We start from the raw sequence: 26,907 nt of genomic DNA on the forward strand, positions 1-26,907 counted from the left end.
AGGGCCCTGCACAGGGGACAAATGGGCCCCAGGAGAGAACCCTTCTGCCAGTGTTTCCTCCCGCAGAAGGCCCAGGTGTTTGCCAGTGAGAGAGCCCAGACTTGCCCAACGCTTCTCAGCTTGGGGTGGGTCCAGGTCTGGGTCCTGGGCTGGGAAGAGAGGAAGGAAGTGAGCCCTTGCTTGTGCGCCTCTGCAGCCCAGGTGCCCTGCCTTCACAGCCCCGCTAGAGGTGGTATCACCCCCACTTGCTGGTGAGCAAATAGGCTGGGGGGGGGTTGGTGTCAGGTTACATGGCTTAGTTGATGGCGCAAGCCCAGGTCCAAAGCCCATGCTCTCAAACAGCCAGAGGTGGGGCCGGAAGGAGGGATTGGCTGTTGGGGAGTACTGGGAGCAGGGGCGGTGGGCAGGGCCAGGTGCGCAGGGGAGAAACAAGGCGCTTCGGAGTTCAGGTAAAGAAAGTCGGGGAGGATGACCACCGGAGCCGGGTAAGGAGCTCCGGGCGCGGGGCGAGGCCGGGCGCTGGCAGGAGAACGGGTCGGGCAGGTGAGGGACCCGGGTGCGACCAGAGGCCGGGGCGCTCTTCCACCAGCACCTGCGGGTGCGGAGCGCTACCCTCCACCTCGGCCCCTCGCAACCGGGAAAGTTCCCAGTTCCGGTTCCAAGGCTGCGCGCAGGTGAGGCCGATGGGGCGGGGCGGCTTTGGCTCCCGGGGTTCACTCCTCACCCCTCTGGGCTACCCGCGTTGCCATGGCGACCGCCGCTGTGCAACCCGCCCCCGCCCTCCCGCGTGCGGGAGGGGTCGGATCCCGAGCCCTCGGCCGACGCGGAGCCCGCGGGGTTGGAATGCGGGGTCCCGGGCGGCTCGGGGCCGCGCGCCCGGCTCTCCGGGCTGCTTCCGGCCTGGCTCGGGCGGCGGGCGGGGGGAGGGCAGCCCGGCAGGCGAGGGGGAAGGAGCGGAGCCGGGCCGGCCGACGCGGCTTTGTCTCCTTTGTTCCCGGCGGTGGCAGCGCCGCGCGGGAGGGGCGGGCAGCGGGCGCAGTTTTCCGCTCCTCGGTCTCCGGGTAACAGCTGCGGCTCCGCCAGACCCGGGGGGAGGCCGCTGCGCGCGGAGCCCGAGCCCGGAGCGGCCGGCGCCCGCCTCGGCGCGCACATCCCGTGGGGCCTGGCCGGGTGGTGAGTGCGGGGCTCGGGGCCGGGGCGGCGAGGATCGGGGCTCCAGAGGTGGAACGGGTCGGGGCCTCGATCCTGCCGGACAGGGGCGGCCTGGGTGAGTGGTGGGCGGCTTTGGTTTTGAGAGTTGGGACCACACTTCTCCGCGCGAAGGGAAACTCTGGCGGCTCCGCCTGGAACGCGATTGGGAGACTGAGGAGGTGGAGCTGCTCCTCCGCGCCCCCTCCTCGCCGCCGCCACCGGGGACCGGCCGGCCCCTTCCCCGCCCTCCCAGGGCCACTGATGGGGTCCTCGCCTCGGGGTCCGGGGATTGGGGAGGGTCAAGGACGAGCCGAGTGGGGAGGTCGGGGCTTCTCTTCAGTAGTAACAGCCCTTTCTGGCTGCTCCCGGTGGGACTGACAAAGGTGGACCTCGAGCCTCCTGACCCCCAGAGGGGGGCCCTCCTCTCCACACACAGACATATTCAGTGGGTGATCGATCAGCACCTTGGGTCATCGCAGGTGCCTGGTAAATGGTGGATCTCCCCACCCCTCCTCAACACACAGAAAACAGGGTGAGCAGGGGGCACTGCTGCACTGTCAATGAATAACTCACCTCTGTATGGACCCTGGAAGCTGAGCAGGAGGGTGAAACGGGAAGGCCGGCTTCCCACTAATTGGAAAGCAAGGCAAATGTGGGCTGTCCTATGGCCTCTCTGCAGGTGCGGAATGGCGGGGTTTGTGAGCCCCTTTTGTTGTCGAGGACAGCTCCACGGGGGTCCGGGAGGTGCTTGCTCTGCAGACAGAAGTTGGGCAGTCTTGGGCCCCCTGAAAAGGTTCAGAGTAGGGTGGGCCCAGAAGAGACTCCAGGCAGGCCTGGGCACAGGCAGAATTAGGCTTTGGCTGTGAGCCTGAACAGGGCCTCAGATGTTGGGAATGGGCAGGAGATCCAGGCTGTGTAAGTTGGGGATGTGAGGTCTGGTTCTAGATCAGCCTTTTCAGTCTGCCCTGGCCTGGTCATTAACAAAATTGGGGCCAACGTCTTCCCTTTGAGAGACCAAGTGGCTTGGAGGGATTGTGGGCCCTCTATCTCCCCTATTTGTTGGGTTTTCTTGGCTGTGAAATGGGGGTGCGTTCACCATGCAGGGAGCATCTGGTCTGTGCTGAAGTCTGTGCAAGTTGCCGGGGCCTCTGAATCGGAAGCATACTCCCTGCCTTCAAGGAGCTTCAAGTCCAGAGTAGGAGGGTGAAACTGGGAGAAAAGTGACCCTGGCTGGCATCACTAATGCCAGGCACATGCTGTATCATGTTTACTGGTCAGAGCCATCTTTCTTCCCATTGTACAACTAGGAAATCAGGCTCGGAGAGCCTGAGGCCGAGCGGCCATGCCTGTCAGGGTGTTGGCTAGGTGTGTCCATTCTGTCCACTGCATGCAGCGGCCTCCTTAGAAACCTGGGAGGACAGGGGAGGCTCCCCAGTTAGAAGATGGTTGGTGTAGGAGTTAATGGGATAGCGAGGGAGTGGGCATTCCAGGCAGCGGCAAGAGCCTGTGCGGCAGCTGGAGGAGCGAGGCAGCCTGCAGTTCAGGCTGGCAGGAACGAAGGGCATGTGTGGGGGAGCACTGGCATGGATCGGGTGGGAGAGATGTGGACTGGAGGGGTGGGCCTTTATCCCTCCCGCTCTGGGGTGCCCCAGAGGCTCTTGGGGGAGGGGTGTACTCCAGTTCTACTCAAGGAAAGCCCTGAGAAGTTGGGAGTTGGGAGGCTAGATTGGAGAGGCTGGGAGCTGCTCAGTGGCCTGTGGCAGAGATAAAGTGAAATCCATGTGCCTGAAATGGAGGAGAAAAACGCACTGCTCTTCTTTCTCTCCTCCTTCAGCTACCCATGATATGTGTGGAGGGGCAAGGGGTGCTAGGTCCTGATTCACAGGGAGACTGATTGCAGAAGCCTGACCACTTTCCCCGGAGTGGGTCAGCGGCCGATCTCCTCGGTGGCCTGGACAGGAGCTGTTGTGATCCCACCCATTTCTTCCTGTTGTCTCCTCATCCAGTGTTTATTTTTATTTTTATTTTTATTCGTTATTATTATTACTATTTTTTCATCTCCCAAGGCTCTGTCATCCATCAATCCAGTTTTGATATCACATATGGGGAGTGGTTTTGTTGCTGCCCCTTGAGGGCTGGAGAACTTTGGCACGCAGTAGGCTCTGAGCAAATATTTGTAAACATGTAGGAGTGAGTATTGGTCTAACTATGGGACCCTGTGCCCAAGGCCCATCACTGGCATGCGGTGGCAGGAGAATTGAACAGTAGCCCCGTGCAAGAGATAACCTCTGCCCATCCTCAGGTGGCTCTGTCTTCCCATGGGAAGAAACTTCCTTTCCTCATCCCTTGGAAACTAGGTGGAGGGCTCCTGGGCAGCCTGGTCTTGCCACAGTCCTGGGATCCTGGCCGGGTTCAAGACTTTCCCTGCTGTCCCCTTCCCCCCCGCCCCCTTGGGTGGCAAACAGAGGCAGCCTTGTTCCTGCTCCCATAGAGCTGCCCTGTTTTCTGCACACTAAAAATGGAAACCCCCAAGCTATTTCGGGATCAGTGCCCAGCCAGGCTGTGACCACAGCCCCCCTGCTCCCACCGGGCTGTGGCCACAGTGTCCCAGCTTCCACCAGGCTGCTGGACCCTCCCCTGAGCCTTGTGCCCAGCCCTGTTCACTTTGGGGCAGCCTTAGGAGTACGCTGCTCAGGCCTCTGCTAGGATGAGCCGACCTGAGAGAAGCAAGCGCTTGATATTTTGCACAGGCAGCTTGGCAGCTGGGTGATGGGAGGGGCTGGGCAACGTGGCCTGGGCACAGGCAAGTAGGGGAAGTGTCTCCCAGTCTGAGATGCATTGTCTGTCCCAGCACTTCACCAACCTTGGTGCTTTTGTCTGGGGACCACTGGGGAAGGTGGTGTTGCCATAGTTTCTTGGTTCAGGGACTCAGGAGCCTCAGCTGGGGCCCAAGAAGGGGTCTGTGTAGAGAGCAGGCACCCAAAGTCTGGGGAGGTCCTGGTGATGGGCCTGGGAACAGCCAGTCATGGCACCTTCCTCCAGGACACACTCCACTTAGCCCACATCTTGGGTCCTGGCACTACTCTGAAGTGCAGGAGAGGAAATAGCAAGAGATGGCCTAGCTTCTACAGCTCTCTAGTACGTAGGGCTCCAACTAAGTACTCTCGAACGAGGGGAGTGTGCATGTGTGTGTGTCTAAATGTGAGTGGTGGTCTGAATGTCTCAGGTGAGTGTGATGTGTGTGTGTTTCTGTGTCTCGATATGGATGTGTCTTCATGTGGTGTTTGAACATGGGTGGCTGTGTCTGTGTGTGTCACTGTGCTGTGTGTATAGATGGCATCTGCATCTCTGTGTGTATGTGTGTGTGTGTGTTGTAGGCGTACACATGCAGGGTGGGTGGTATGTATGCATCTTGCTGTGCGAGTGCCTGTCTGCTGAAGCGCTGGTGGCCCTTTGGGCTGGGACAGCCCCTGGCCACGTAGAGGGTGTGTACCTGGGTTCCTTTACAAGGTGGAGTTTGAGCAGAGAGCGGGACCTCACAGGGAGAGGGCCATGCTGGGGGTCTGGCTGGACCCTGCCAGCCGTGGGGCTCCTTCCTAGCTGACCTTTCCCAGGCCCCTCGGGTGCCTGGCTCTGCTGCCCTCCCCCTCCTCGTGTGGGCTCCGAGGAGGCGTCCTCTGTGGAATGTGTTTGGTGGCCAGGGGCCAGGCTGGGCCCAGCTCCACCAGCAAGCTGGGCGGTGGGGAGGGGGTGCTTCTGTGCCGCCTCCCCAGTGGGGAGCCCAGGGCTTCCACGTGCCTGCAGCCCAGGCCCCAGCTTCACACTCGGCTTTCCCCGCTTCTAGGTGACTCCCACACGGGTCATGCTGTTGTCTCCTGATCCAGCCGGCCTTGCCAGGTGAGCCTGACCTCACACTAGATATCTAGGAACAGCATGACTCCTACCTATTATGAGGGCTCTCGGAGGTGGGGTGCAGCCCTTCGGGCCCCACCCCTCCAAGCTGGAGCCTCCTCACATCTCTCAGTCCTCTTGGTTCTGTGGTTATTACCCTTCTGGATTCCTGGCCTGAAAGGCCCTGCCCCCAACTCTTGTCTTGCTCTAACATTCTGCTGGCTCAGGAGACCTCCCTCTCCTTCCTCCTTCTGCCTGGGAAACCCTCATCTATGTAGAGCCTCTCCTTTCTTGGGGTCTGGGCCCCTCCTTCCCATCACCTGCTATCCTGCCCCATCCAGACCTTGCTTCCTGGGCACGGCCTCTCCAGCCCCTCACCCTGTGATCTGGGGGGATGGTGGTGAGTGGGGTGCAGGTCTCCTTAGAGAACAGTGCCTGCAAAGAATGGGCAGTGTTGTCTAGGAAGTATCTCCTATTTCTGACCTCGCTCTAGTGTGTGGTCCTGAGGTCATCCTGGACATAGTGCCTGTCTAAGAAGCCTGGTCCTCCTCTGCTCACCCCCTAGGTTAGGAGGGGCATCTTGGCAATGCCACAGTCCTATCCCTTACCAGTGGTCCCAGGGTGCTCTGGCGGCCACATGAGCCCCACTCTCTCGACCTGTCTCCCTGCCAGGTGACCATGCCTGCCCTGGGCCCAGCTCTTCTCCAGGCTCTCTGGGCTGGGTGGGTCCTCACCCTCCAGCCCCTTCCACCAGCTGCTTTCACTCCCAATGGCACGTATCTGCAGCACCTGGCAAGAGACCCCACCTCAGGCACCCTCTACCTGGGGGCCACCAACTTCCTGTTCCAGCTGAGCCCTGGGCTGCAGCTGGAGGCCTCAGTGTCCACCGGCCCTGTGCTAGACAGCAGGGACTGCCTGCCACCTGTGATGCCTGATGAGTGCCCCCAGGCGCAGCCTACCAACAACCCGAACCAGCTGCTCCTGGTGAGCCCAGGGGCCCTGGTGGTGTGCGGGAGCGTGCACCAGGGGGTCTGTGAGCAGCGGCGCCTGGGGCAGCTTGAGCAGCTGCTGCTGCGGCCAGAGCGGCCTGGGGACACCCAGTATGTGGCTGCCAATGATCCTGCGGTCAGCACGGTGGGGCTGGTAGCCCAGGGCTTGGCGGGGGAGCCCCTCCTGTTTGTGGGGCGAGGATACACCAGCAGGGGTGTTGGGGGTGGCATTCCACCCATCACAACCCGGGCCCTGTGGCCGCCGGACCCCCAAGCTGCCTTCTCCTATGAGGAGACAGCGAAGCTGGCAGTGGGCCGCCTCTCTGAGTACAGCCACCACTTCGTGAGTGCCTTTGCACGTGGGGCCAGCGCCTACTTCCTGTTCCTGCGGCGGGACCTGCAGGCTCAGTCTAGAGCCTTTCGTGCCTATGTGTCTCGAGTGTGCCTCCGGGACCAGCACTACTATTCCTATGTGGAGTTGCCTCTGGCCTGCCAAGGTGGACGCTACGGGCTGATCCAGGCTGCAGCTGTGGCCACGTCCAGGGAGGTGGCGCATGGGGAGGTGCTCTTTGCAGCCTTCTCCTCAGCTGCACCCCTTACTGTGGGCCGGCCCCCATTGGCGGCTGCTGGGGCATCTGGAGCCTCTGCCCTCTGTGCCTTCCCCCTGGATGAGGTGGACCGGCTTGCTAATCGCACGCGAGATGCCTGCTACACCCGGGAGGGCCGTGCTGAGGATGGGACCGAGGTGGCCTACATCGAGTATGATGTCAATTCTGACTGTGCACAGCTGCCAGTGGTGAGTTCCAGTGTTGCCCTGCTTTTCCCCCTCTCTGAGGCCACTGGCCAAATATTTGCAGCCAAGGAGCTGCCCAGAGTGTCCGAGGACAGCTGGTGGTAGCACGAGGATGATCAGATCAGCAGATATTAAGTGCTTCCTGTGTTTCCTGGCCAGTGGTACCTTACCACAAACCTGGCATGCGGGTGGCAGTAGTGTCTAGATGGGCTTGGACTAGGATGCCGGAGGGGTGGCCCTAGTGTAGGTGGATTGGGAGGATGTTTGGGGGTTCTTGGGTAGGGACAGGGACCTATAATGGAATGAGACCTTTGGCTCTTGAGCAGGAGAGGAAGGTGAGGTCGGGATTGATGAGCTGTAGCCTCAGGATGGATAAAAAAGGGAAGAAGCTGCACACGGGGTTGAGTCAGTGAGAGGCAGGAGAGGTCCCCGGTGAGTGGACTTGGAGCAGAAAAGCAGGCTGTGAGAGGTTTTGGAGAAGTGGTCCAGGAGCGAGGTGACCACAGAAACTGGAGGAAGCACTCCCAGGCCAGGGATGGGAGAAGGTGGGGCCACAGGCAGCGGTGGGGATCAAAAGAGGGGGAAGGAGCCACTGGAAACTGCCCAAGGACTGGAGCAGAACTGGAGATCAGTCCACTGCGATAGGGCTAAGGATGTACCTGGGGGGATATTGTCCAGGGAAGGGTTGTTAGGGAGGGCCCAGAGAGACTGGGGGCAGGGATGAGGTTGTCCCAGGGCGGCCAGCAGAGAAGACACTGTTGTATAGGGAGAGCTACCAGAGTGGCTGCGGGAGGGAATGAGGTTGGCCAGGGAGGATGCGGCCGAGGAGGTTATCCAGGGAGGGCGTTCCTGATGCTTCTTGCTGCCTATAGGACACCCTGGATGCTTATCCCTGTGGCTCAGACCATACACCCAGCCCCATGGCCAGCCGGCTCCCACTGGAAGCCACACCAATTCTGGAGTGGCCAGGGATTCAGCTAACAGCTGTGGCAGTCACCGTGGAAGATGGACACACCATTGCTTTCCTGGGTGATAGTCAAGGGCAGCTGCACAGGGTGAGCCCACAGGAAGTACTGGCCCCTGCCCTAGAGTCTGGAGGGAACAGGTTGCTGGGGACCCAGCCTGGTTTAAGCTATCCCTGTGATCCCTGGACCAGGAGAGATGACCTGAGCTGCTCTCCCAGGACTGGGTGGTGTTTACCCATGATTTTCCTCCATCCCCGCTAGGCTGGTTGGTATGACCTGTGACTGCCCAGGAGGAAATTCTGTCTGTAAATTACTTCGACTGGGTGGAGGAGGGGAGGGCTTTGGGCCTCTGGCCATGGACTTGGATCCCAGACCCTGTGGTCTCTGATCCCAGGTCTACTTGGGCCCAGGGAGCGATGGCCACTCGTACTCCACACAGAGCATCCATCAGGGGTCTGCAGTTAGCAGAGACCTCACCTTCGATGGGAACTTTGAGCACCTGTATGTCATGACCCAGAGCACAGTGAGTGCCAGGCACAAACCAGGGCATGGCTGCTGGGAGGGGCCTCTGGGTGGGGCCAGGGACCCATTTGTGGGTGAGCCACTCGTGTTTGGATTGCTGGCCTCAGGTCCTCTTTGCTGTCATAGCTTCTGAAGGTTCCTGTGGCCTCCTGTGCTCAGCACCTGGACTGTGCATCTTGCCTTGCTCACAGGGACCCATACTGTGGGTGGTGTGTGCTCCTTGGCAGGTCAGATTCCTGACCCCATCCCAGTCCCAGCCTCAAGCCCACAATGCTCCTGCATAATTGTCCTGTCCAAAATTCCTGAACCTTAGCCCTTGACTCTCAACCCCTGATCCCCAGAGACCTTGATTCCCCACCCCCATCCTCTGCACTGGGCATCAGTGCCCTGCCAGAGCAGACACAGGAACCTATATCATGCCCACTCTAGGGCCCTGCCCAGGTCCTCCAGATTGTAGGAGTCCCTACCCTATGAACTCCCAGTGGCCCGTGAGGGTCACAGATAGACACTGGTCATTCTTGCTCAGGTGCAGTCGCAGTTCTGAGTGCTCAAGGGGCCAGGGCCCAGAGCAGTGGCTATGGAGCTTCCAGCCTGAGCTGGGCTGTCTGCGAGTGGCAGCCATGAGTCCTGCCAACATCAGCCGAGAGGAAACGAGGGAGGTGAATGATCAGATAGGGAGGGCCCTGGTGGGGAGGGCTCTGGGCATCAAGGTCTGGGTAGAGATCTTAGATCCTGGTGTCAGACATGCCAGATACCACATGGCCTCACACAAGTCACTTCTTTTAGAAGCTCAGTTTCCCCATGTATTTCTAAGTCAGGCCAGAGGGTGTTTGGGGAGGCCTGAGGTCTGTTAACTGCTGGTGCCTGTCCACATTGGGTGCCCCATAAATGTGGACAAAAAATGCCCTGGTCTGCTGCCCACTAGCCCCAACAGTGTGTCTGTCCTTGGCTCTCTTGGCAGGTTTTCCTATCAGTGCCAGACCTACCACCACTGTGGCCAGGGGAGTCATATTCCTGCCACTTTGGGGAACATCAGAGTCCTGCCCTGCTGACTGGTTCTGGTGTGATGTGCCCCTCCCCAGACCCTAATGAGGCCCCAGTGCTGCCAAGAGGAGCCGGTGGGTGAGAGAATGGGCTAGCCTGGGGGGAGGCCAGCCCCTGCTCCAGGGGATGTGGTGGGGTTAAGGTGTGAATCCAGGCAAAGAGCCATGAATGGATGCCTTTCTCTGAGTCCTCCCACTCCCCAACCACCTGAATCCTCCATTCTGTGCCCTTGGACTGTGTTCCGTCACCCCGGGTCCTCTTCCCCATTCAAGGGCTCAGGATATCGACTCTGGGTCTGAGTGCACCTCCTTGCTGCTTAACCCTGGCCCTCTCCCCTTCTGCAGACCATGTCTCCGTGAGTGTGGAGCTCAGGTTTGGCGCTGTTGTGATCGCCAAAACTTCCCTCTCCTTCTATGACTGTGTGGCGGTCGCTGAACTCCGCCCATCTGCGCAGTGAGTTCCTCGCCCTGTCCCCAGGCCTGGGCTTCCCCGTGGCGACCCCTGCCCCATGGCTGTGCTCTGTGCAGGTGCCAGGCCTGTGTGAGCAGCCGCTGGGGGTGTAACTGGTGTGTCTGGCAGCACCTGTGCACACACAAGACCTCGTGTGATACCGGGCCCATGGTTGCAAGCCATCAGGTGAGTGTGACCTTGGGCTGGGCCATACGGGGGGTTGGGGGTCCCAGTGTGAGAGTTTTTCTTATGGCCCGGGGTCTGTCTGCCTATGTGAGGCTCTGTCCTGAGCACCAGAGCCGCTGTGTGTGACGGACTCCCTGGAGAACAGCCACCGATACATCCCGCCTGTTTTGGGAGAGGGCGTTTGTAGCTGAGAGGCAGGGGCGGTCTGGCCTTCATGCCCCACCTCGGCACAGACACCCCTGGAGCCTTCCCCCACAGTTTTTTCCTGTGGAGAATTAATGGGCTGTTTTTATTTCTCTTTTCCTTGGTCTCCTTTCCTCTTAACATACACTGTGCCTGCCTGCCTCCTGTCCTGCGCCTGCCTGCTGAGTGGCCCTTCCTGTCTTCCTCTGCCTCCCCCTTCAGAGCCCGCTTGTCTCCCCAGCCCATCCTGCAAGAGACGGACCCACCCCCTCCCCACCCACAGCCCCCAAAGCCCTGGTCACCTCTGCTCCTAACACCCTTCCTGTGGAGCCTGGGGCTCCCTCCACAGCCACAACTTTGGACATCTCACCTGGGGCCAGTCCTTCCCTGCTCAGCCCCTGGGGGCCGTGGGCAGGTTCTGGCCCCATATCTTCGCCCAGCTCCACAGAGTTGCCTCTCCACGAGGAGCCCTCCCCTCCCAACCCCCCATATGGACCTGGAACCACTGTCCCTGCCCCCACTGACTTCAGACCCACAGCCACACCTGAGGACCTCTCGGCCTCCCCGCTGTCACCCTCAGAGGTAGCAGCAGTGCCCCCTGCAGACCCTGGCCCCGAGGCCCTTCCTCCCACAGTGCCCCTGGACCTGCCCCCTGCCACTGTTCCTGCCACCACTTTCCCAGGGGCCATGGGCTCCGTGAAGCCCGCCCTGGACTGGCTCACGAGAGAAGGCGGCGAGCTGCCCGAGGCGGACGAGTGGACGGGGGGTGACGCACCCGCCTTCTCCACTTCCACCCTCCTCTCAGGTGATGGAGACTCAGCAGAGCTTGAGGGCCCTCCCGCCCCCCTCATCCTCCCGTCCAGCCTCGACTACCAGTATGACACCCCCGGGCTCTGGGAGCTGGTGAGGCCCAGCCCAGGAAGGAGGCCTCAGGGGAGGGGATGTGGGGAAGATGCTACCCCTAGCTTGCCTTGTGATTCTGCACTGGGAGGGGGCGAGGGGCAGGGTGGAGTCTGCAGCCCCACACGGGCCTTGCCCCTGGAATCTGGCAAGGCAGAGGGCTAAGCTGGGCAGGGTGGGCTCCATAGACTGCCTTGCCCTTGGTGCCTGCAGGAAGAGGTGACCTTGGGGGCAAGCTCCTGCCCCTGTGTGGAGAGCGTTCAGGGCTCCACGTTGATGCCGGTCCATGTGGAGCGGGAAATCCGGCTGCTAGGCAGGAACCTTCACCTTTTCCAGGTCAGTGTGTCCTGCCTGCCACTGTCCTTGCAGCATCCTTAGCTGTTGACAAACTCTGCATAAGCCTTGGGGAGCAGGAAGAGGGCAGAGTCCGAGGGCTCAACTCCAACCCAGAGGGTGTGCTGGGGGATCTGTTGGGCGACCTACAGGACTCCCTGGAACCAGCTCCTGAAACTGCCCAAACAGCTGTGTTCTCTGCCCTCAGGACGGCCCAGGAGAAAATGAGTGTGTGATGGAGCTGGAGGGCCTCGAGGTGGTGGTTGAGGCCCGGGTCGAGTGTGAGCCACCTCCGGATACCCAGTGCCATGTCACCTGCCAGCAGCACCAGGTGCACACCGTGAGCGCCTGGGTGGGCACGGGTGTACTACACTGGCCACAGGCTGGCTGCCAACTGTAGCTGGCTGCACCACCTTTTCCAGGCCCACGCTCTGACCCTGTCGCCCTGAGGGAGTCTGCACACCCATTTCTGACCTCTGACCATGTGCCCTATAGAGTCCTTGCATCCCAGCTCTGACCTGTAACTTGAGACCCCATGGGGTCCCCATACTCCAGTTCTGGCTCTGCCCTCCAACCTGTGGCCCCATGGGGTCCCTCTGACCCTATGCTCCTAACTGGTCATTTTAGTCCTTTCTCTGACTACCCCCTCCCCAGGCCTGACGCTTCCCCCAGTGCTTGACTCTGAATCCACTCCAATTTCTCCAGCTCAGCTATGAGGCTCTGCAGCCGGAGCTCCGTGTGGGGCTGTTTCTGCGTCGGGCTGGCCATCTGCGTGTGGACAGTGCTGAGGGGCTGCATGGTGAGCCACCTGTGGGCTGCTGGGCTGGCGGTGGTAGCAGGGCTCTCCCAGGCCTGCCTCTCACGTGCGTCTCTGCCACCCCCAGTGGTACTGTATGACTGTTCCGTGGGACATGGAGACTGCAGCCGTTGCCAAACCGCCATGCCCCAGTATGGCTGTGTGTGGTGTGAGGGGGAGCGTCCACGTTGTGTGACCCGGGAGGCCTGTGGTGAGGCTGAGGCTGTGGCTACCCAGTGCCCAGCGCCCCTCATCCACTCGGTTTGTTGAAAGGCTGGCCATCCCTTCCTCAGTGCTGCCCTTAGAGGGAGGGTGTGGGGGCCCAAAGGTGGGAGGTTGGGGCTGCCTTTCCAGTTGAGTAGAGGTGAGCAGTCCTTGTCCTGGAACAGGTGGAGCCACTGACTGGGCCTGTAGACGGAGGCACCCGTGTCACCATCAGGGGCTCCAACCTGGGCCAGCATGTGCAGGATGTGCTGGGCATGGTCACGGTGGCTGGAGTGCCCTGTGCTGTGGTTGCCCAGGAGTACGAGGTCTCCAGCAGGTGAGCTGGCTGCACCCAGCAGGAGCATGGCACAGCCTGGGGCCTCCATGGTTGGCTTTTCTGCTTGGGGCCTCCCATCCCCCGCTCATCTGCCCCCCCCCCCCCCCCCGCTCCCTGTTCCTTGATTCTGGCCACAATGCCCGAGTGCCAGGGTTGCCACTGAAGACCCTGGGCGCCCACCAGACCTGTAAGTTCCTGGCATGGGCTGCTGAGGAATCCTTCCTGGGCCTGTCACTGCCCAGAACTGACTGGTGGCTCTGCTTCCTGCTCTGCTCACCTGTTCTTCTGAGGGACTGTGGATATATTAATAGCTGTGGCAGCAGGACCCTCAGATCAGACAGATAAACTCAGGGGCTGGCCTTCTCACCAGCTCATTCTTCTCCAGGCATTGTCCTGGGCTGCCAGGCTCCTCAGGAAGGTAGACTTGGAAGGCACACCTCAGAAAGGCACACCTGCCAAGGGCCAGGCTCCACTGTCGTCTCTCGGAACCCCTGCTGCCTTCCTGGGGCTGCTGGGTTATGGTAACCTGGCCAGCGGTTGCAGGCCCCAAAGGTACATGTGCAGGACTTTCCTAAGGAGATGTCCACAAGCAGCAGGGCCCAAACCTGGCTGAATATCAGGGTAACCTGCAGACCCTGTCTCAAACCAACACAGAGCAGATCCTCAACTCCCCCTCAGACATCTGGGTTCAGGAGGCCCACGGTGGGGCCCCAAAATCTGTATTTGAAATAAAGAACCACTCTGTTAGAGCACGGAGTGTCCCCTGTATGTGTTATGACCGAGAACTTACAGTGACTATCTAGACTGTTAGTGTTCCAGACCATAAGACTTTGTGATTTATGAAGCAATTAGCATATATTCTGTCTGGAGCCTCCCCTGCGTGGCTCACATATCACTTGCGTCTTCCTAGAGTGTTTGCAACAGCTGTGACAATGTCACTGAGTTGAGCCACTGCAGACTTAACACTCTGGAAGTTAATTTGCCCAAGCTTCTGTTTTCTGGCTAAGAACCAGCATTTTCTTAGACGGTTCACTTTCCCTTCACATGTATTCCCCTATCTGACTAGAGGCTTTCAGGGACTCTTTTTCCCGAATAAATCAAGTTTCTACCATGTTTTGAGTGGGTACTGTGCATGTGACATGGCAGAGGACGTGGGCGGCTAGCTGTGCCCACTCTCTTGCTCAGCAGCTCACCCCACAACCAGGCTGACAGGGCCCCTTTGTAAATTTATGCCACAGATAAATTCTTCCTTGTTGGGGGCCTCTGGGGTTGAACTTAAATGATTGAAACCACAAATATTAATTCTCAGATACCAAGGCCTTCTGATGTGTCACAAAGAATTCCCTCCAAAGTGAGAGAGGGTCTCTGTCAGTCTTGTGGAGGATGGGAAGGGGAAGACCACCTGACAGTGGGGCAGGGAGAGGGGCTGCCAGGTAAGCTTGAGGGGCCCTCGATGCAGCCTGGCACCCCCTAGCCTGCTGTGTGTCTACAGCCTCGTGTGCATCACCGGGGCCAGTGGGGAGGAGGTGGCCGGCGCTGCAGCGGTGGAGGTGCTGGGAAGAGGACGTGGCGTCTCAGAGCACGACTTTGCCTACCAGGTACCTGACTGCTGAGCCACCCCCAGCTGCCGGCGGGCCACCCCCTCTGGTGACTCCTCTCAGCCCATCTGGTTTTGCCTTGGTGGGGCTCCCAGTCCTAGGCCATCTTGTTTCTCAGGCTGTCCCCACCTCCCTGTGTCTGGTCTGATGCTCATCTCTCTCCCTGTCCTCCTTCCCACAGGACCCAAAGGTCCATTCCATCTTCCCGGCCCGTGGTCCCAGAGCTGGGGGCACCCATCTCACCCTGAATGGCTCCAAGCTCCTGACTGGGCGGCTGGAGGACATCCGAGTGGTGGTTGGAGACCAGCCTTGTCACTTGTGAGGGGCACTTCCTCATCCTGCAAAAATCTATGTGCTCCAGGGGAAAGATGGAGGGGTCTGTGATCCTGGGGAGAGCAGAAAGGGGAAGAGGGCCAGTCTGCTTCTTCAGAGAGTGGCTGGACCCTCCCTAGCCGGCTGTGTTGGGAGTGCACCTCCAGGGACACCTGGTGGAGACTGCAGTCAGCACTAGAGGGAAGCCAGCTGGGGCCTGAGTGGTCCAAGTTTCCCCTGCCTGCGCCGCTCCATTCATTCCCACCTCCCCTCCCAGGCTGCCGGAGCAGCAGTCAGAACAGCTGCGGTGTGAGACCAGCCCATGCCCCACGCCTGCCACGCTCCCTGTGGCTGTGTGGTTTGGGGCCACAGAGCGGAGGCTTCAACGTGGACAGTTCAAGTACACCTTCGACCCCAACATCACCTCTGCTGGCCCCACCAAGAGCTTCCTTAGGTGCTGGGCCAAGGGTGTGGCTGCATGGCAGGTGGCAGGGAGATCTTTGCAGCTCCACTATGTGGGGGTTTGTAGGGCTTTATGTTGGGGCACTGAGAATCCCACGCTGCTGGTAGGCGCAAGGGGTCATGTGGTTTGGGGCTGGGGCTGGGCTGTGCTTTAGGTCCAGGTAACAAGCCATCTTACGTTATGTAAGCTCATGGTCTGTTTCAGTGGAGGACGTGAGATATTGGTCCGTGGCCAGAATCTGGACGTGGTACAGACGCCAAGAATCCGGGTGACCGTGGTCTCGAGAATGCTACAGCCCAGCCAGGGGCTTGGACGGAGGCGTCGCGTGGTCCCGGAGACAGCGTGTTCTCTTGGACCCTCCTGCGGTGGCCAGCATGCAGGACACCCTTGGGTACCCCACACTCTCCCCTCGCCCCATACCACACCCTGGGGATAGCCAGAGCAGGTGCCAGAGGAGGCTCTTCCCATTTTTGCTTGGCCCCCCGTCAACCTGCCCGTCTTCCTTCCAGTTTGAGGAACCATGCCATGTCAACTCCTCCCAGCTCATCACATGCCGCACACCTGCCCTCCCAGGCCTGCCCGAGGACCCCTGGGTCCGGGTGGAATTTATCCTTGACAACCTGGTCTTTGACTTTGCAACATTGAACCCCACACCTTTCTCCTACGAGGCCGACCCCACCCTGCAGCCACTCAACCCTGAGGACCCCACCATGCCATTCCGGCACAAGCCTGGGAGTGTGTTCTCTGTGGAGGTACAGCTCCTCCTTGGACCTGGCAGGGCCCCGAGACCCTTTCCTTGGCTGGACATCTCTACTGTGTGTGGCAGAGAGGCCGAGACAGTAGAGCAAGGGCCGGTGGATGGATGTGGCTCCTCATCTTTGCTGTGTTGGGGGCAGAGGGGGCTGGTGGGGGGTGCCTAGCCTAGGATCTGGCATGGGCTTGACTGCTTGGCTGGTGGCCTGGGTCCTGATGCACTCCATGGCAGGCTCTGGAATGACTGCATTTGTATGTTTGGCCTGTGCAGTAGCTGGGTGGTGTGCAGTAGCTGGGTGATTAGCCATCAGGCTAATCCCCGAGTTGGCAGCCTGGCTCACATAGACATGCACTAGGCATGTGTCTTGGACATACACAGTGGGCAGCTGATGGGCATGCGGGCAGACCACAGGTCGATATGCCATCATCACCAACCTGGTGAGTCATCAGACACAGAGTTGGGGCTCCGGCTTTGTTAGGTAACTGGGCAGGGTTTGGGAGACAGCTTTATGTTCTCCAGATTTTTCGTTCTGGAGAAGAAAGATAGGAAAGGGCAGCGAAGGGTGATGAGGAGCAGCTTGGAGGACACCTTGTGACTGGCCTGCACGCAGGGGAAGGGTGCTGAGAGGCTGTCAGCCCTGCTGCTGGGAGTGGGTCCCAGGGTCCTTCCCACATTTGGGGAGGACAGGATCTGAGGGAAGGGTCCTGAGTGACTGATTGGTGACCCTCTGTTCCAGGGAGAGAACCTGGACCTTGCAATGTCCAAGGAGGAGGTGGTGGCTATGATAGGGGACGGCCCCTGTGTAGTGAAGACGCTGACCCGGCACCACCTGTACTGCGAGCCCCCCGTGGAGCAGCCCCTGCCACGGCACCATGCCCTCCGAGAGGCACTTGACTCTTTGCCTGAGTTCACGGTCAGTGGGCAGGTCCCTGGCCAGGCTGGGCATTGACCTGGGCTGAACCCTTGCTTACAGGCGGCTCCCGACACAGGTGCAGATGGGAAACTTGCGCTTCTCCCTGGGTCACGTGCAGTATGACGGCGAGAGCCCTGGGGCTTTTCCTGTGGCAGCCCAGGTGGGCTTGGGGGTGGGCACCTCTCTTCTGGCTCTGGGTGTCATCATCATTGTCCTCATGTACAGGTGGGTGCAGGCAGATGTGGCTGGGCTGGGGCAGGTCGTGGGATCTGGCTGGACTGGGAAGGGACAGACCGGGCCAGGAGTCAGGAAACATTCTCTGTAAATGGCCAGAGAGTAAATGTTTTAGGCTTTGCAGGCCAAGTGGTCTCTGCTCAACAACTCAACTTTGCCACTGTGGCACAAAAGCAGCCAGGGACGACATGGAAACACATGAATGTGGCTGTGTTCTAACAAATCTTTATTTATAAAAATAGGTTGTGGGATGGATTTGGCCTGGTTGTGGTTGACTGATCTCTAGGCTAAACTGTGCTGGGCTAGACGGGGCACGGGTGTGTGTGACTTGCTTAGGAGGGGAAGGGCTGAATTGTACTGGGCTAGGCTTGAGCTTGGCTGGCATGGCTGGGTTGGACTGTGCTGGATGAGGCCAGGGTGTGCCTGGGGATAGGTCAGGTAGGCCTGGGCCAGTAGGACTCATCCGGCCGTCCCCTCCTGACCCTGGTGCTGAGCAGGAGGAAGAGCAAGCAGGCCCTGAGGGACTATAAGAAGGTTCAGATCCAGCTGGAGAATCTGGAGAGCAGCGTGCGGGACCGCTGCAAGAAGGAATTCACAGGTGTGACCAGGAGAACGGGGCCCGCCCTCCAGGGCTCTGCCCAAACCCGCTCCCATCACATGGGATTGGTGCCCAAACGTGGCCTCTTCTGCTTAATAGACCTCATGACCGAGATGACCGATCTCACCAGTGACCTCCTGGGCAGCGGCATCCCCTTCCTCGACTATAAGGTGTATGCGGAGAGGATCTTCTTCCCCGGGCACCGCGAGTCGCCCTTGCACCGGGACCTGGGTGTGCCTGAGAGCAGACGGCCCACTGTGGAGCAAGGGCTGGGGCAGCTCTCTAACCTGCTCAACAGCAAGCTCTTCCTCACCAAGGTGCCCCCACCTGCATCTTCCTGGCCTGCCTCTGGCCCTGCCCCTTCTCCAGGGCATGGTTTCTGAGCCCGCCCTTCTGTCCCCCAACCCCCTTCTCCCATCCCCTCTGTTTGGCTGCAGTTCATCCACACGCTGGAGAGCCAGCGCACCTTCTCAGCTCGGGACCGTGCCTACGTGGCATCTCTGCTCACCGTGGCGCTGCATGGGAAGCTTGAGTATTTCACTGATATCCTCCGCACTCTGCTCAGTGACCTGGTTGCCCAGTATGTGGCCAAGAACCCCAAGCTGATGCTGCGGAGGTCTGTGTGGCTGTTGGGGCTGGGTGGGCCCTGGATAGCTGGAGCTGGGGTGGGGCCTCAGGCTGGGGGGTCTGCAGGATAGAGAGGCCCGCAGCCCTGCCTGCTGACCCTGGCATTCCCCTTTCCCATCATCTCAGGACAGAGACTGTGGTGGAGAAGCTGCTCACCAACTGGATGTCCATCTGTCTGTACACCTTCGTGAGGGTGAGGGGGCAGAGCTGGACAGGGCTTCTGTCCAGGGAGGGTCAGGCCCTCTAAACTGCTAAGCCCTCAGCCACCATGCAGCTTGGACACTTGTGCCAGAGCAGAGACTCCTGCTCAGCCTGTCCGCAGTCCGCTTAAGCCCGTGTCCTGTCCCCTTTCCCAGTGTGCGTCATGTCCCGTACACTTCTGCCACCTGCCGGGAGGGCCCTAACTGCCTGTGCTCTCCTAGGACTCTGTAGGGGAGCCTCTGTACATGCTCTTTCGAGGGATTAAGCATCAAGTGGATAAGGGGCCAGTGGACAGTGTGACAGGCAAGGCCAAATACACCTTGAATGACAACCGCCTGCTTAGAGAGGACGTGGAGTACCGTCCCCTGGTGAGGGTGTGCAAGTGTGTGGCCTGCAGTCTGAGTGCGGTGAGGGCGAGGGTGGAGAGTGTGTGGGTGTGTGGGGTCTGGACACCAGCTTCTGATGTGGGTGCCTGGATGTAGAGCGGGGTGACCTGGCTGGCTGCTGGCGAGAGCCCGTCAGACTAGTTTAGCAGGATGGCAGTTTAGGGCAGACCTTGATGATAAGGCCTCCAGGTGCCCCAGAGCAGGGATGGAACCAGGGTAGCCACAACCAGGGTTTAGGAGGAGCCAGCCCTACCTTGGACCATGGGCTTGAGCTGTGCCAGGGCCTGACCCTGTCGGCCTGGCCCTCCTACCAGGGATGCGGCCTTGCCCACCAAGCCAGCCCCACTCTGGCAGGTCTTGTCTCTGGGTTTGCTTTCCCTTAGTTACACACGAGGGTTCCTGCGGGAAACCCCCATTCAGGCCTGCTGAACCCCTCCCCTGTTGGATGGGTGGGAATATTTGCTCATGCAGGCTTCCCGAAGCTCCTTCAGCCTGGCCCATTCAGCCGGGGACCTGGGGATCTGAGTAATGAGGGACTTGTGCTCACTCCTTTTTTTCTGCCATTTACACCCTAGTCATTTACAAGTGCTCTGCGCTAGGTGCTGGGGTCACAATGGGGAGGAAGCTGCTGTCCCTGGGGAAGCCAGGCAGGTGAAGAGACAAGAGTTAGAGAATGTGTGGTGCATGGGGGTCGGAGGCAGCGGCCCCTCATGAGTCGTCCCTGCCCTTGGTCTGTGTCTTGGTCATCCTGAGTGTACATGAACCCTGACGACTCCTGTGTGTCCTGCATAGACCTTGAATGCACTGTTGGCTGTGGGGCCTGGGGCAGGAGAGGCCCAGGGTGTGCCCGTGAAGGTTCTGGACTGTGACACCATCTCCCAGGCCAAGGAGAAGATGCTGGACCAGCTTTATAAAGGAGTGTCTCTCACCCAGCGGCCAGACCCTCGCACCCTTGATGTTGGTAAGGGCGTGGAGAGCCCCTGGGGACCTGAGCCAGTGTTGGGCCTGGGCTGGCCCCGGACCAGCCCTGCAGGGACAGCTCATCACTCAGGGTGGGGAGGATGCTGGGAGGTGGGCAGAAGCTGGCTTTGTAACATCTTTGTTGGACAGCCTCTCATCTGGGGAGGGGTCCCTGCTCTTGGTCTTTGGAGAGGTTGAGGTTGAGTATGGCTGCCTCATGATGGAGGGGCTGGTGTCCCCGTGGAGGAGGAGATGGGCTTCACTGTGGGAAGGGTATCCTCCAGCCCTGCACCCAGTTCTGCCTTGCCCTTGCAGAGTGGCGGTCTGGGGTGGCTGGACACCTCATTCTTTCTGATGAGGATGTCACTTCTGAGGTCCAGGGCCTGTGGAGGCGCTTGAACACACTGCAGCATTACAAGGTAGGAGGGGTGGGAGCTGGAGGAGGGCATGGTGAGCTGGGGCTGGTGGAGGGATTACCAGCTGTGCTCAGCAGGTCCCAGATGGAGCAACTGTGGCCCTCGTCCCCTGCCTCACCAAGCATGTGCTCCGGGAAAACCAGGATTATGTCCCTGGAGAGCGTGAGTACTGCCCCCATCACGGCCCTCTGTCCCTGCTGTGTTCAGCCCAGAGTCATGAGGAAGGTCCTCTGGGCGTCAGGGCAGGCTTGTGCCTGTTTCCTTTCTGCCCAGGGAAGCTCTCAACCAGGTGCCCTCACCCCTAGGAGAGCTGGCAAGAACCAGGGGGCCTGGAGAGGTGGCACCTGGGAAGGGGTGACAGCTGTGGGCTCTTGGCACAGGGACCCCAATGCTGGAGGACGTAGATGAGGGGGGCATCCGGCCCTGGCACCTGGTGAAACCAAGTGATGAGCCGGAGCCGCCCAGGCCTCGGAGGGGCAGCCTTCGGGGCGGGGAGCGTGAGCGTGCCAAGGCCATCCCTGAGATCTACCTGACCCGCCTGCTGTCCATGAAGGTGGGGCGGGGCCTGCTGTCCATGAAGGTGGGGCGGGGCCTGCTGTCCATGAAGGTGGGGTGGGGCCTGCCAAGGTGGTGGGGCCTGGGCTGAGGGGGAGCATGGCCACTCGTGGGATTTGGGGGTGCTGTGGGGCTCGTGCAGGCACAGTGCCGGGGGGTGTCTGAGGCTGGGCTGCTGCTGAGGGCCCTTTGCTGACCACACCTCTCTGTTTCCCCCTTCTCACAGGGCACCCTGCAGAAGTTCGTGGACGACCTGTTCCAGGTGATTCTCAGCACCAGCCGCCCTGTGCCACTCGCTGTGAAGTACTTCTTTGACCTGCTGGATGAGCAGGCCCAGCAGCATGGCATCTCCGACCAGGACACCATCCACATCTGGAAGACCAACAGGTAGGGTGGTGCTGGGTGGGCTCTAGGTGTGTGTGGGGAGTCTTCTCTTCTGCCTCCCCAGCACATTCATTGGCCATGCCTGCCCCACCCGCAGCTTGCCTCTGAGGTTCTGGATCAATATAATAAAAAACCCGCAGTTTGTGTTCGACGTGCAAACATCTGATAACATGGATGCAGTGCTCCTTGTCATTGCACAGACCTTCATGGATGCCTGCACCCTGGCCGACCACAAGCTGGGCCGGGTGAGCAAGTCTGGGATGGATGCGGAGGGGGATGGGTGAGGGTGGACAGTGCTGTGTGTGCACTCAGATTCTAGGTTTTTCTGAGAACTTCAAGGAGGACTTAGGGGAGACCTCTGACCTTTCAAGCCAAGGCTTTATCCCGGGGCCGCCTCAGTTTTAAGGGATGAGCAAGAGGTTGGGGCATTGTGTGCCAATTCACAGCTGAAGTTGTGGGCAGCAAGTGCAGCCTGGTGTGGCTGGGGCATAGAGTGCTGGCCAGGCGTGGAAGTAGGCCAGGGCCAGTTGGTCAGGGCTCACTCCCGGGGCAGTGGGAGCCACAGAAAGCCTGGGAACAGGGAAGTGGTATGACCAGGCCTGAGAGTTTGTGGAACATTGTGGCTGCTGTGCATGGATGAGCTGAGTGAGGGAGTCCCACGAGGGCACTGTGCTGTCCTTCTGACAAGCAGTGGCTTGGTTCAAGCTGGGCGGGAGGGTGCAGGGCAGGCAGAAGCTGAAAGTTGGATGTGGGGGATGAGGAAGAAGGAGGGGGGTCACACATGATCCCTGGGCCTCTGGCTATGGTAAGCTCAGACTTGGAGGAGGTGAGTCTGGTGTTCGTGGGGTTTCCAGGTAGAGACATGGATTGTTCAATCCCAGAGCAGCTCTGGGCTGCTGGGTGGGTTTGGTTCCTTAGGGTGGTGGAGGTGTCTGCCTGCCAGTAGGGCAGTAGGGAAGAGAGTCCAGGGGGTGTCACGGTTTGAGGGATGTGTGAGGAGGAGAGCTGGGAAGCACAGGAGACTGAGTAGTCGGAGCTGTCCGGGAGCACAGAAGTTGGGAGTCTGTTGTCACGGCAGTCAAAGCCGGGAGTCCCCTGACATATGAGGTCCCTAAGGTGTCTGCTCAGGCATCCAGTGGGCAGGGCCCTCGTGTAATTCTGCAGGTCCATGAGTGGGGCTCTGCTTAGCCTTGACCCCCAGGTCTCAGTTGGCGAGGGACCTCTTGAGAGATACTTCCCTACACCTCTGGGAAAAATCAAAATTAGCTGGACACGGTGGCTCACACCTAGAATCCCAGCACTTTGGGAAGCTGCGGTGGGCAGATCGCTCAAGGAGCTCAGGAGTTTGAGACCAGCCTGGGCAACATGGCAAAACCCCGCCTCTACAAAAAATACAAAAATTAGCCAGGACTGGTGGTGTGCGCCTGTGGTCCCAGCTACTAGGGAGGGTGAGGTGGGAGGATCACTTGAGCCTGGGAGGTTGAAGCTGCAGTGAGCCATGACTGCCCTGTTCGCTGTACTTCAGCCTGGGTAACAGAGTGAGACCGTCTGAAAACAAAAACGAAAACAAAGTTCTGTCCAAAATTGTAGCACTGTCTTTTGGGAGCCATTTTTGATCCAGATGCTGTCATCATGCCTATAATGAGCTAAGAATCAAAGGGCCACACCAGGACCCGCAGGGCCACCTCCAGGGTAGACCCTATGTGGTGGCTGGGATTTTTGCCAGATCTTCCCAGTACCTCCCCTTCCCAGCAGAACAGCAGATGGTTCCTGGGTAGCTCAGGAGTAGTCCCAACCAGGAATGCCAAGGGTTTCCCCATGGGGAGTTGTCGAGAAGGTGCGAATCCTGACTCAGGTTGACAAGAGGAGCTGGCCTTGGGTCCCTGCTCACGGTGGGCAGTGCCACCTTGAGATATTTCTCACCTTCCCAGCAGCTCTAGGATGAGGAGAGGTCTTGAGAACAGAAGTGTGCTGCCCAGAGCCCATGGCTGCTGGGACTTGAACCCAGTTCAGTGGTAGAGGCTGTGTCTAGGTGTGTTAAAGTGGTGGAAACTGACTGGACAGACCTGCTTCAAATCCTAGCTCAGCCACTGGGGAGTGAGGTGGTCTGTGGCCGCTTAGGTAATGTTCTGGGTCTCAGTTCACTCACTTTTAAAATGATGACCCTGGGAGTGAACAGAAGCTTCCTGCCCTGCGTACCGGGCTCTTGCTGGATCTAGATGGAGGCATGTGGAGCTGAGAGATTATTTCTGATGACGTCAGAGGCTGGACGCTGGTGGAGGGGAGGGAGCAGTGGAGGCTTCTGCGGAAGGAAGTAGGCTAGGGTGACCACCTGATCTGGTTTCCCGGGACTCAGGGGCTTCCTGGGATGTGATACTTTTCCTTTTCAAAACTGAAGCAGTGCTGGGAAACCCAGGACACTTGATCACTCGAACAGGGTAATCATCCTTCTTTCCTTCCTCTTTTCTGTCCTCCTGCTATGTCCAGGACTCCCCGATCAACAAACTTCTGTATGCACGGGACATCCCCCGGTACAAGCAGATGGTGGAAAGGTATTGGAGGGTGCGGTGGGTAGAGGTTGGAGGGTGTGTGCAGCTGAGACTCGGGTGGTGGGCTCTGGTGGGGAGCGGGGGAGTGGGCTTGTTTACCCAGCAGCTGCTGTGCCCTGTCTCTCTGGCAGGTACTATGCAGACATCAGACAGGCTGTCCCAGCCAGCGACCAAGAGATGAACTCTGTCCTGGCTGAGCTGTCTTGGGTAAGGCCTCCCTCTGCTTCTTGGGTTGGGCATAGGCCTGCTACCACAGCAGTCCTGCCCGCTTCACACTGCCCCTTTGCAAGGAAGCCCTTGGGAACCTCAGCAGCCCTGTGGGCTGGTTGGGGCAGGAAACATAAGTACAGAATGTTCCAACTGCCACTGAAAGACCAGGGCTCCCACCATCTCATCACAGAGCAAGCAGGGGTCTTGTCCTGGCAGCTGCCATATACCCTGATTCAGCCAGGCACTTGCAAGGTAGCTGGGATTCAGCCTCAGGCCTGCCTGGGTCTGCCTGTGTGCGTCTTCCCACTGCTGTGCCTCCCTTGGTGGCACAGGTGTCCCCTCCACCTCCCCCATTCCTAAAACAGCCCTAAAATGTAACTCCAGGGAGTTATGAACAATGTTTCTGAAATGTTGATGGTGATGACAGCCACAACCACAACAATAATAGCAGCTGTAATTTTGGGGTGTTGTGTGTGAATCCCTTCATGGGGTGCTTTGATTGTCTTACTTGATCCTCACAAGAACTCCACAAGTTAGGTGACACTGACTCCATCACCCAGGAGAGGAAGTTGAGGCTCAGAGATGTCCCCATGGAGGGGCCTGAGAGTGACCTCAGGAAATGCTTGAGTTAGGGCAGAGCAGAATCATGCTGGGCTTTCAGCCTGCAAGTGACATCAGTGCCACTTGGCTCTGGAGTCACCTGGGTGGCAGAGGGTCTGGACTAGAACCTCAAGGGGTTGAGAGAGGCAGGGCTCCAGTGGAAACCCCAGACCTTGCTGAAGCAGGTAGACCTGAGCTGTCTTCCTACCAAGGAGGCCCCCTTGACGCTGCCCTGTTCTGTCACCATCTGGCACGCCTGGCCTGGGGTTCCCGGGCCATGGAGGGGACTCTGCTTCCCACTGTAGTGCCCATCCCATTCCCTACCTCTCAGGTCCCCTTCTCCCCCATCCCTTCCCTGGGGTCCTGGGCCACCTCCTGTGGTTGTCTGCATCCCTCATCTCTCTCACCTTTCATTTGGCCTCTGCCCTAGAACTACTCTGGAGACCTCGGGGCGCGAGTGGCCCTGCATGAACTCTACAAGTACATCAACAAGTACTATGACCAGGTGGGCAGGCCCTGGGCCCTAACTGGGAGGCTGACCCAAGGCCTCCCAGGAGACTTAAGGGGCTCTGACCCTGTGACTCATGGTGGGGGCTTTGGTCTTCCCCAGGGACAGCGTAGTGGGGGACCGGGCCCCTGGGCGGCTTGGGAAGTGTTCTCCAGGCGGGTTTCCTGGCATTGACTGTGCTCTCACCTGTCCCACTGCTCCCCATTCCAGCTCCCCAGCAGGATGGCAAGGCACAGTGCTGGTGGTTGTGGGGTGGGGGCCAAGGGGTCTACCAGGGCCTGGAGATGTTGTGCATTTGCTGAGTTGGCAGCATGTTGGGCACGGCCAACATGCAAGTGTAGGCCTGGCTTGGCTGCATGAGCTGAGAAGAGGAGAGTCCAGGCACATGGGCTGGGGTGTGAGGGTACACTGGAGCTGGTGAATCTTTTTGGAGGATCCCTGGGCTGGGCCTGAAGAGCTGAGCACCTGCCAGTCAACCTGCTGGGTGTCTGATGGAATAGTCCACTTAGATGTTTGTGTGGCACCAGTGAAGTGGCTGTTGCTGCTCAGAGATGAGGAACCTGCCTCATGGCCCACAGTCTTCCTGGGCATGGCATGGGGCATGGGGGAGGCAGAGTATAATGCAGGCATGTCCCCTCGTGGAGACATAGTGGGCAGTGGCTGTTTTCTGAAGTGCTGCTGCCCTCCGGTTCCTACTGGTTCTCTTGGTGGCAGCCCCCAATTTGTGGTTGGTGTCTGATCAGTGTCTGTTTTCCCAGCACATGTGTCTGGTCATTCTTGGGTCTCTGCCCTTGTCTGGCACCAGGCAGATAGGAACTTGGGAAATGCTGTTGTCGGGCGGGTGAGGGAGCCAGGATGGCTGCATCAGGGCTTCTGAGGGGCTCGGTACTGAGTCAGGTCCTTCATTTCCTACCTTATTCGTCCTGAAATGGTGGCTTTGATGGTATTACCCCTCCTGCTGGCGAGGCCCTGAGGTCACAGAAAGTACGTGACGTGATTGGCTGGGTTTCTTGGCCTCCTATCCCACCCGTGCCACAGCGTCTTAGGAGGGCTGTTGAATTTTGCAGCAAACACGTTGGCCAAAGAAGTCTCCCCTGATGGCATCGGTCTCTGTTTCAGATCATCACTGCCCTGGAGGAGGATGGCACGGCCCAGAAGATGCAGCTGGGCTATCGGCTCCAGCAGATTGCAGCTGCTGTGGAAAACAAGGTCACAGATCTATAGGGACCCAGGAGCCACGGCCTGCTATTGCTTCAGCCCGGCCTGGGCAGCCCTGGAAGCTCGGGGGGAGAGGCCACATTGTTAGGTGCCTGTAGTGACTGACAAGCAGTTAGTGGAAGGTGACTCACAGTCTCCTGGTGGCTCTGGCCTCAGCCCTGCTGGACCCACCTCCTAGGCCAGGGGCCTCAAGGCTCATGGGGTAGTACCCAGCCTGCTTCCCCAGTCCAGGGACCCTATGACACCGGTCTGCAGGGAGTTGGGGACTGAGGGCTTCCAGAGAGTGGCCGGAAGAGCCTCCAGGCCCCTGGGGAGACTGTACTGTTCCTGAACACTGGCCTTGGCTGCACTGGGATTCGGACAGGAAGGAGGAGAGCCCCCCACTTCCTGTCTGCCTCCTCCACCATCCCTGACCTCAGTTGGGCTGCCTCTGGCCTCGTTGCTGCTGCCACATCCTAGGTCTAAGAGTTGAATGCCTCTCCTAGGCCACTGCAGACTGACCCCTCAGCAGGGCTGGCTGTCACAGGGCTGCCCTGCCTCACAGGTAGCCATGGTGAGGGCCATGTGCTGCAGGGGGATCTTGGGGAGAGTGGTGGCTCAATTGACCCAGCTCTTCATTAAAGGATAACACACTGCA

General features: G+C 59.5%; 1 protein-coding gene across 3 annotated transcripts; it reads left to right on the plus strand.

The window, feature by feature from the left end:
• The first annotated feature begins 363 nt into the window (after window positions 1–363).
• PLXNB1 (plexin B1) lies at window positions 364–26,907 on the plus strand. Of its 3 annotated transcripts, none has more exons than XM_010370479.2 (38): window positions 364–449; window positions 5,036–5,088; window positions 5,755–6,867; window positions 7,737–7,919; window positions 8,224–8,352; window positions 8,478–8,578; window positions 8,878–9,010; window positions 9,313–9,469; window positions 9,740–9,848; window positions 9,923–10,031; window positions 10,437–11,117; window positions 11,328–11,450; window positions 11,656–11,778; window positions 12,153–12,246; window positions 12,332–12,504; window positions 12,633–12,784; window positions 14,277–14,382; window positions 14,564–14,700; window positions 14,972–15,148; window positions 15,362–15,548; window positions 15,667–15,909; window positions 16,648–16,824; window positions 16,901–17,049; window positions 17,556–17,656; window positions 17,756–17,973; window positions 18,094–18,272; window positions 18,410–18,476; window positions 18,706–18,852; window positions 19,663–19,831; window positions 20,146–20,249; window positions 20,324–20,408; window positions 20,627–20,799; window positions 21,028–21,188; window positions 21,283–21,430; window positions 23,673–23,737; window positions 23,866–23,941; window positions 24,975–25,049; window positions 26,172–26,906. In XM_010370479.2, the coding sequence occupies exons 3-38, from the start codon at window positions 5,761–5,763 to the stop codon at window positions 26,274–26,276; spliced, it is 6,423 nt and encodes a 2,140-aa protein (XP_010368781.1). In that variant the 5' UTR covers window positions 364–449; window positions 5,036–5,088; window positions 5,755–5,760; the 3' UTR covers window positions 26,277–26,906. The 3 variants fall into 3 exon arrangements, with proteins under 3 accessions (XP_010368781.1, XP_030772427.1, XP_030772319.1); XM_030916567.1 differs by lacking the exon at window positions 364–449 and adding an exon at window positions 463–485; XM_030916459.1 differs by lacking the exon at window positions 364–449 and adding an exon at window positions 948–1,173 and having other exon boundaries at window positions 26,172–26,907.

This window comes from Rhinopithecus roxellana, chromosome 1, assembly GCF_007565055.1.
Source record: "Rhinopithecus roxellana isolate Shanxi Qingling chromosome 1, ASM756505v1, whole genome shotgun sequence".
NCBI classification, from domain to species: Eukaryota; Metazoa; Chordata; class Mammalia; order Primates; family Cercopithecidae; genus Rhinopithecus; species Rhinopithecus roxellana.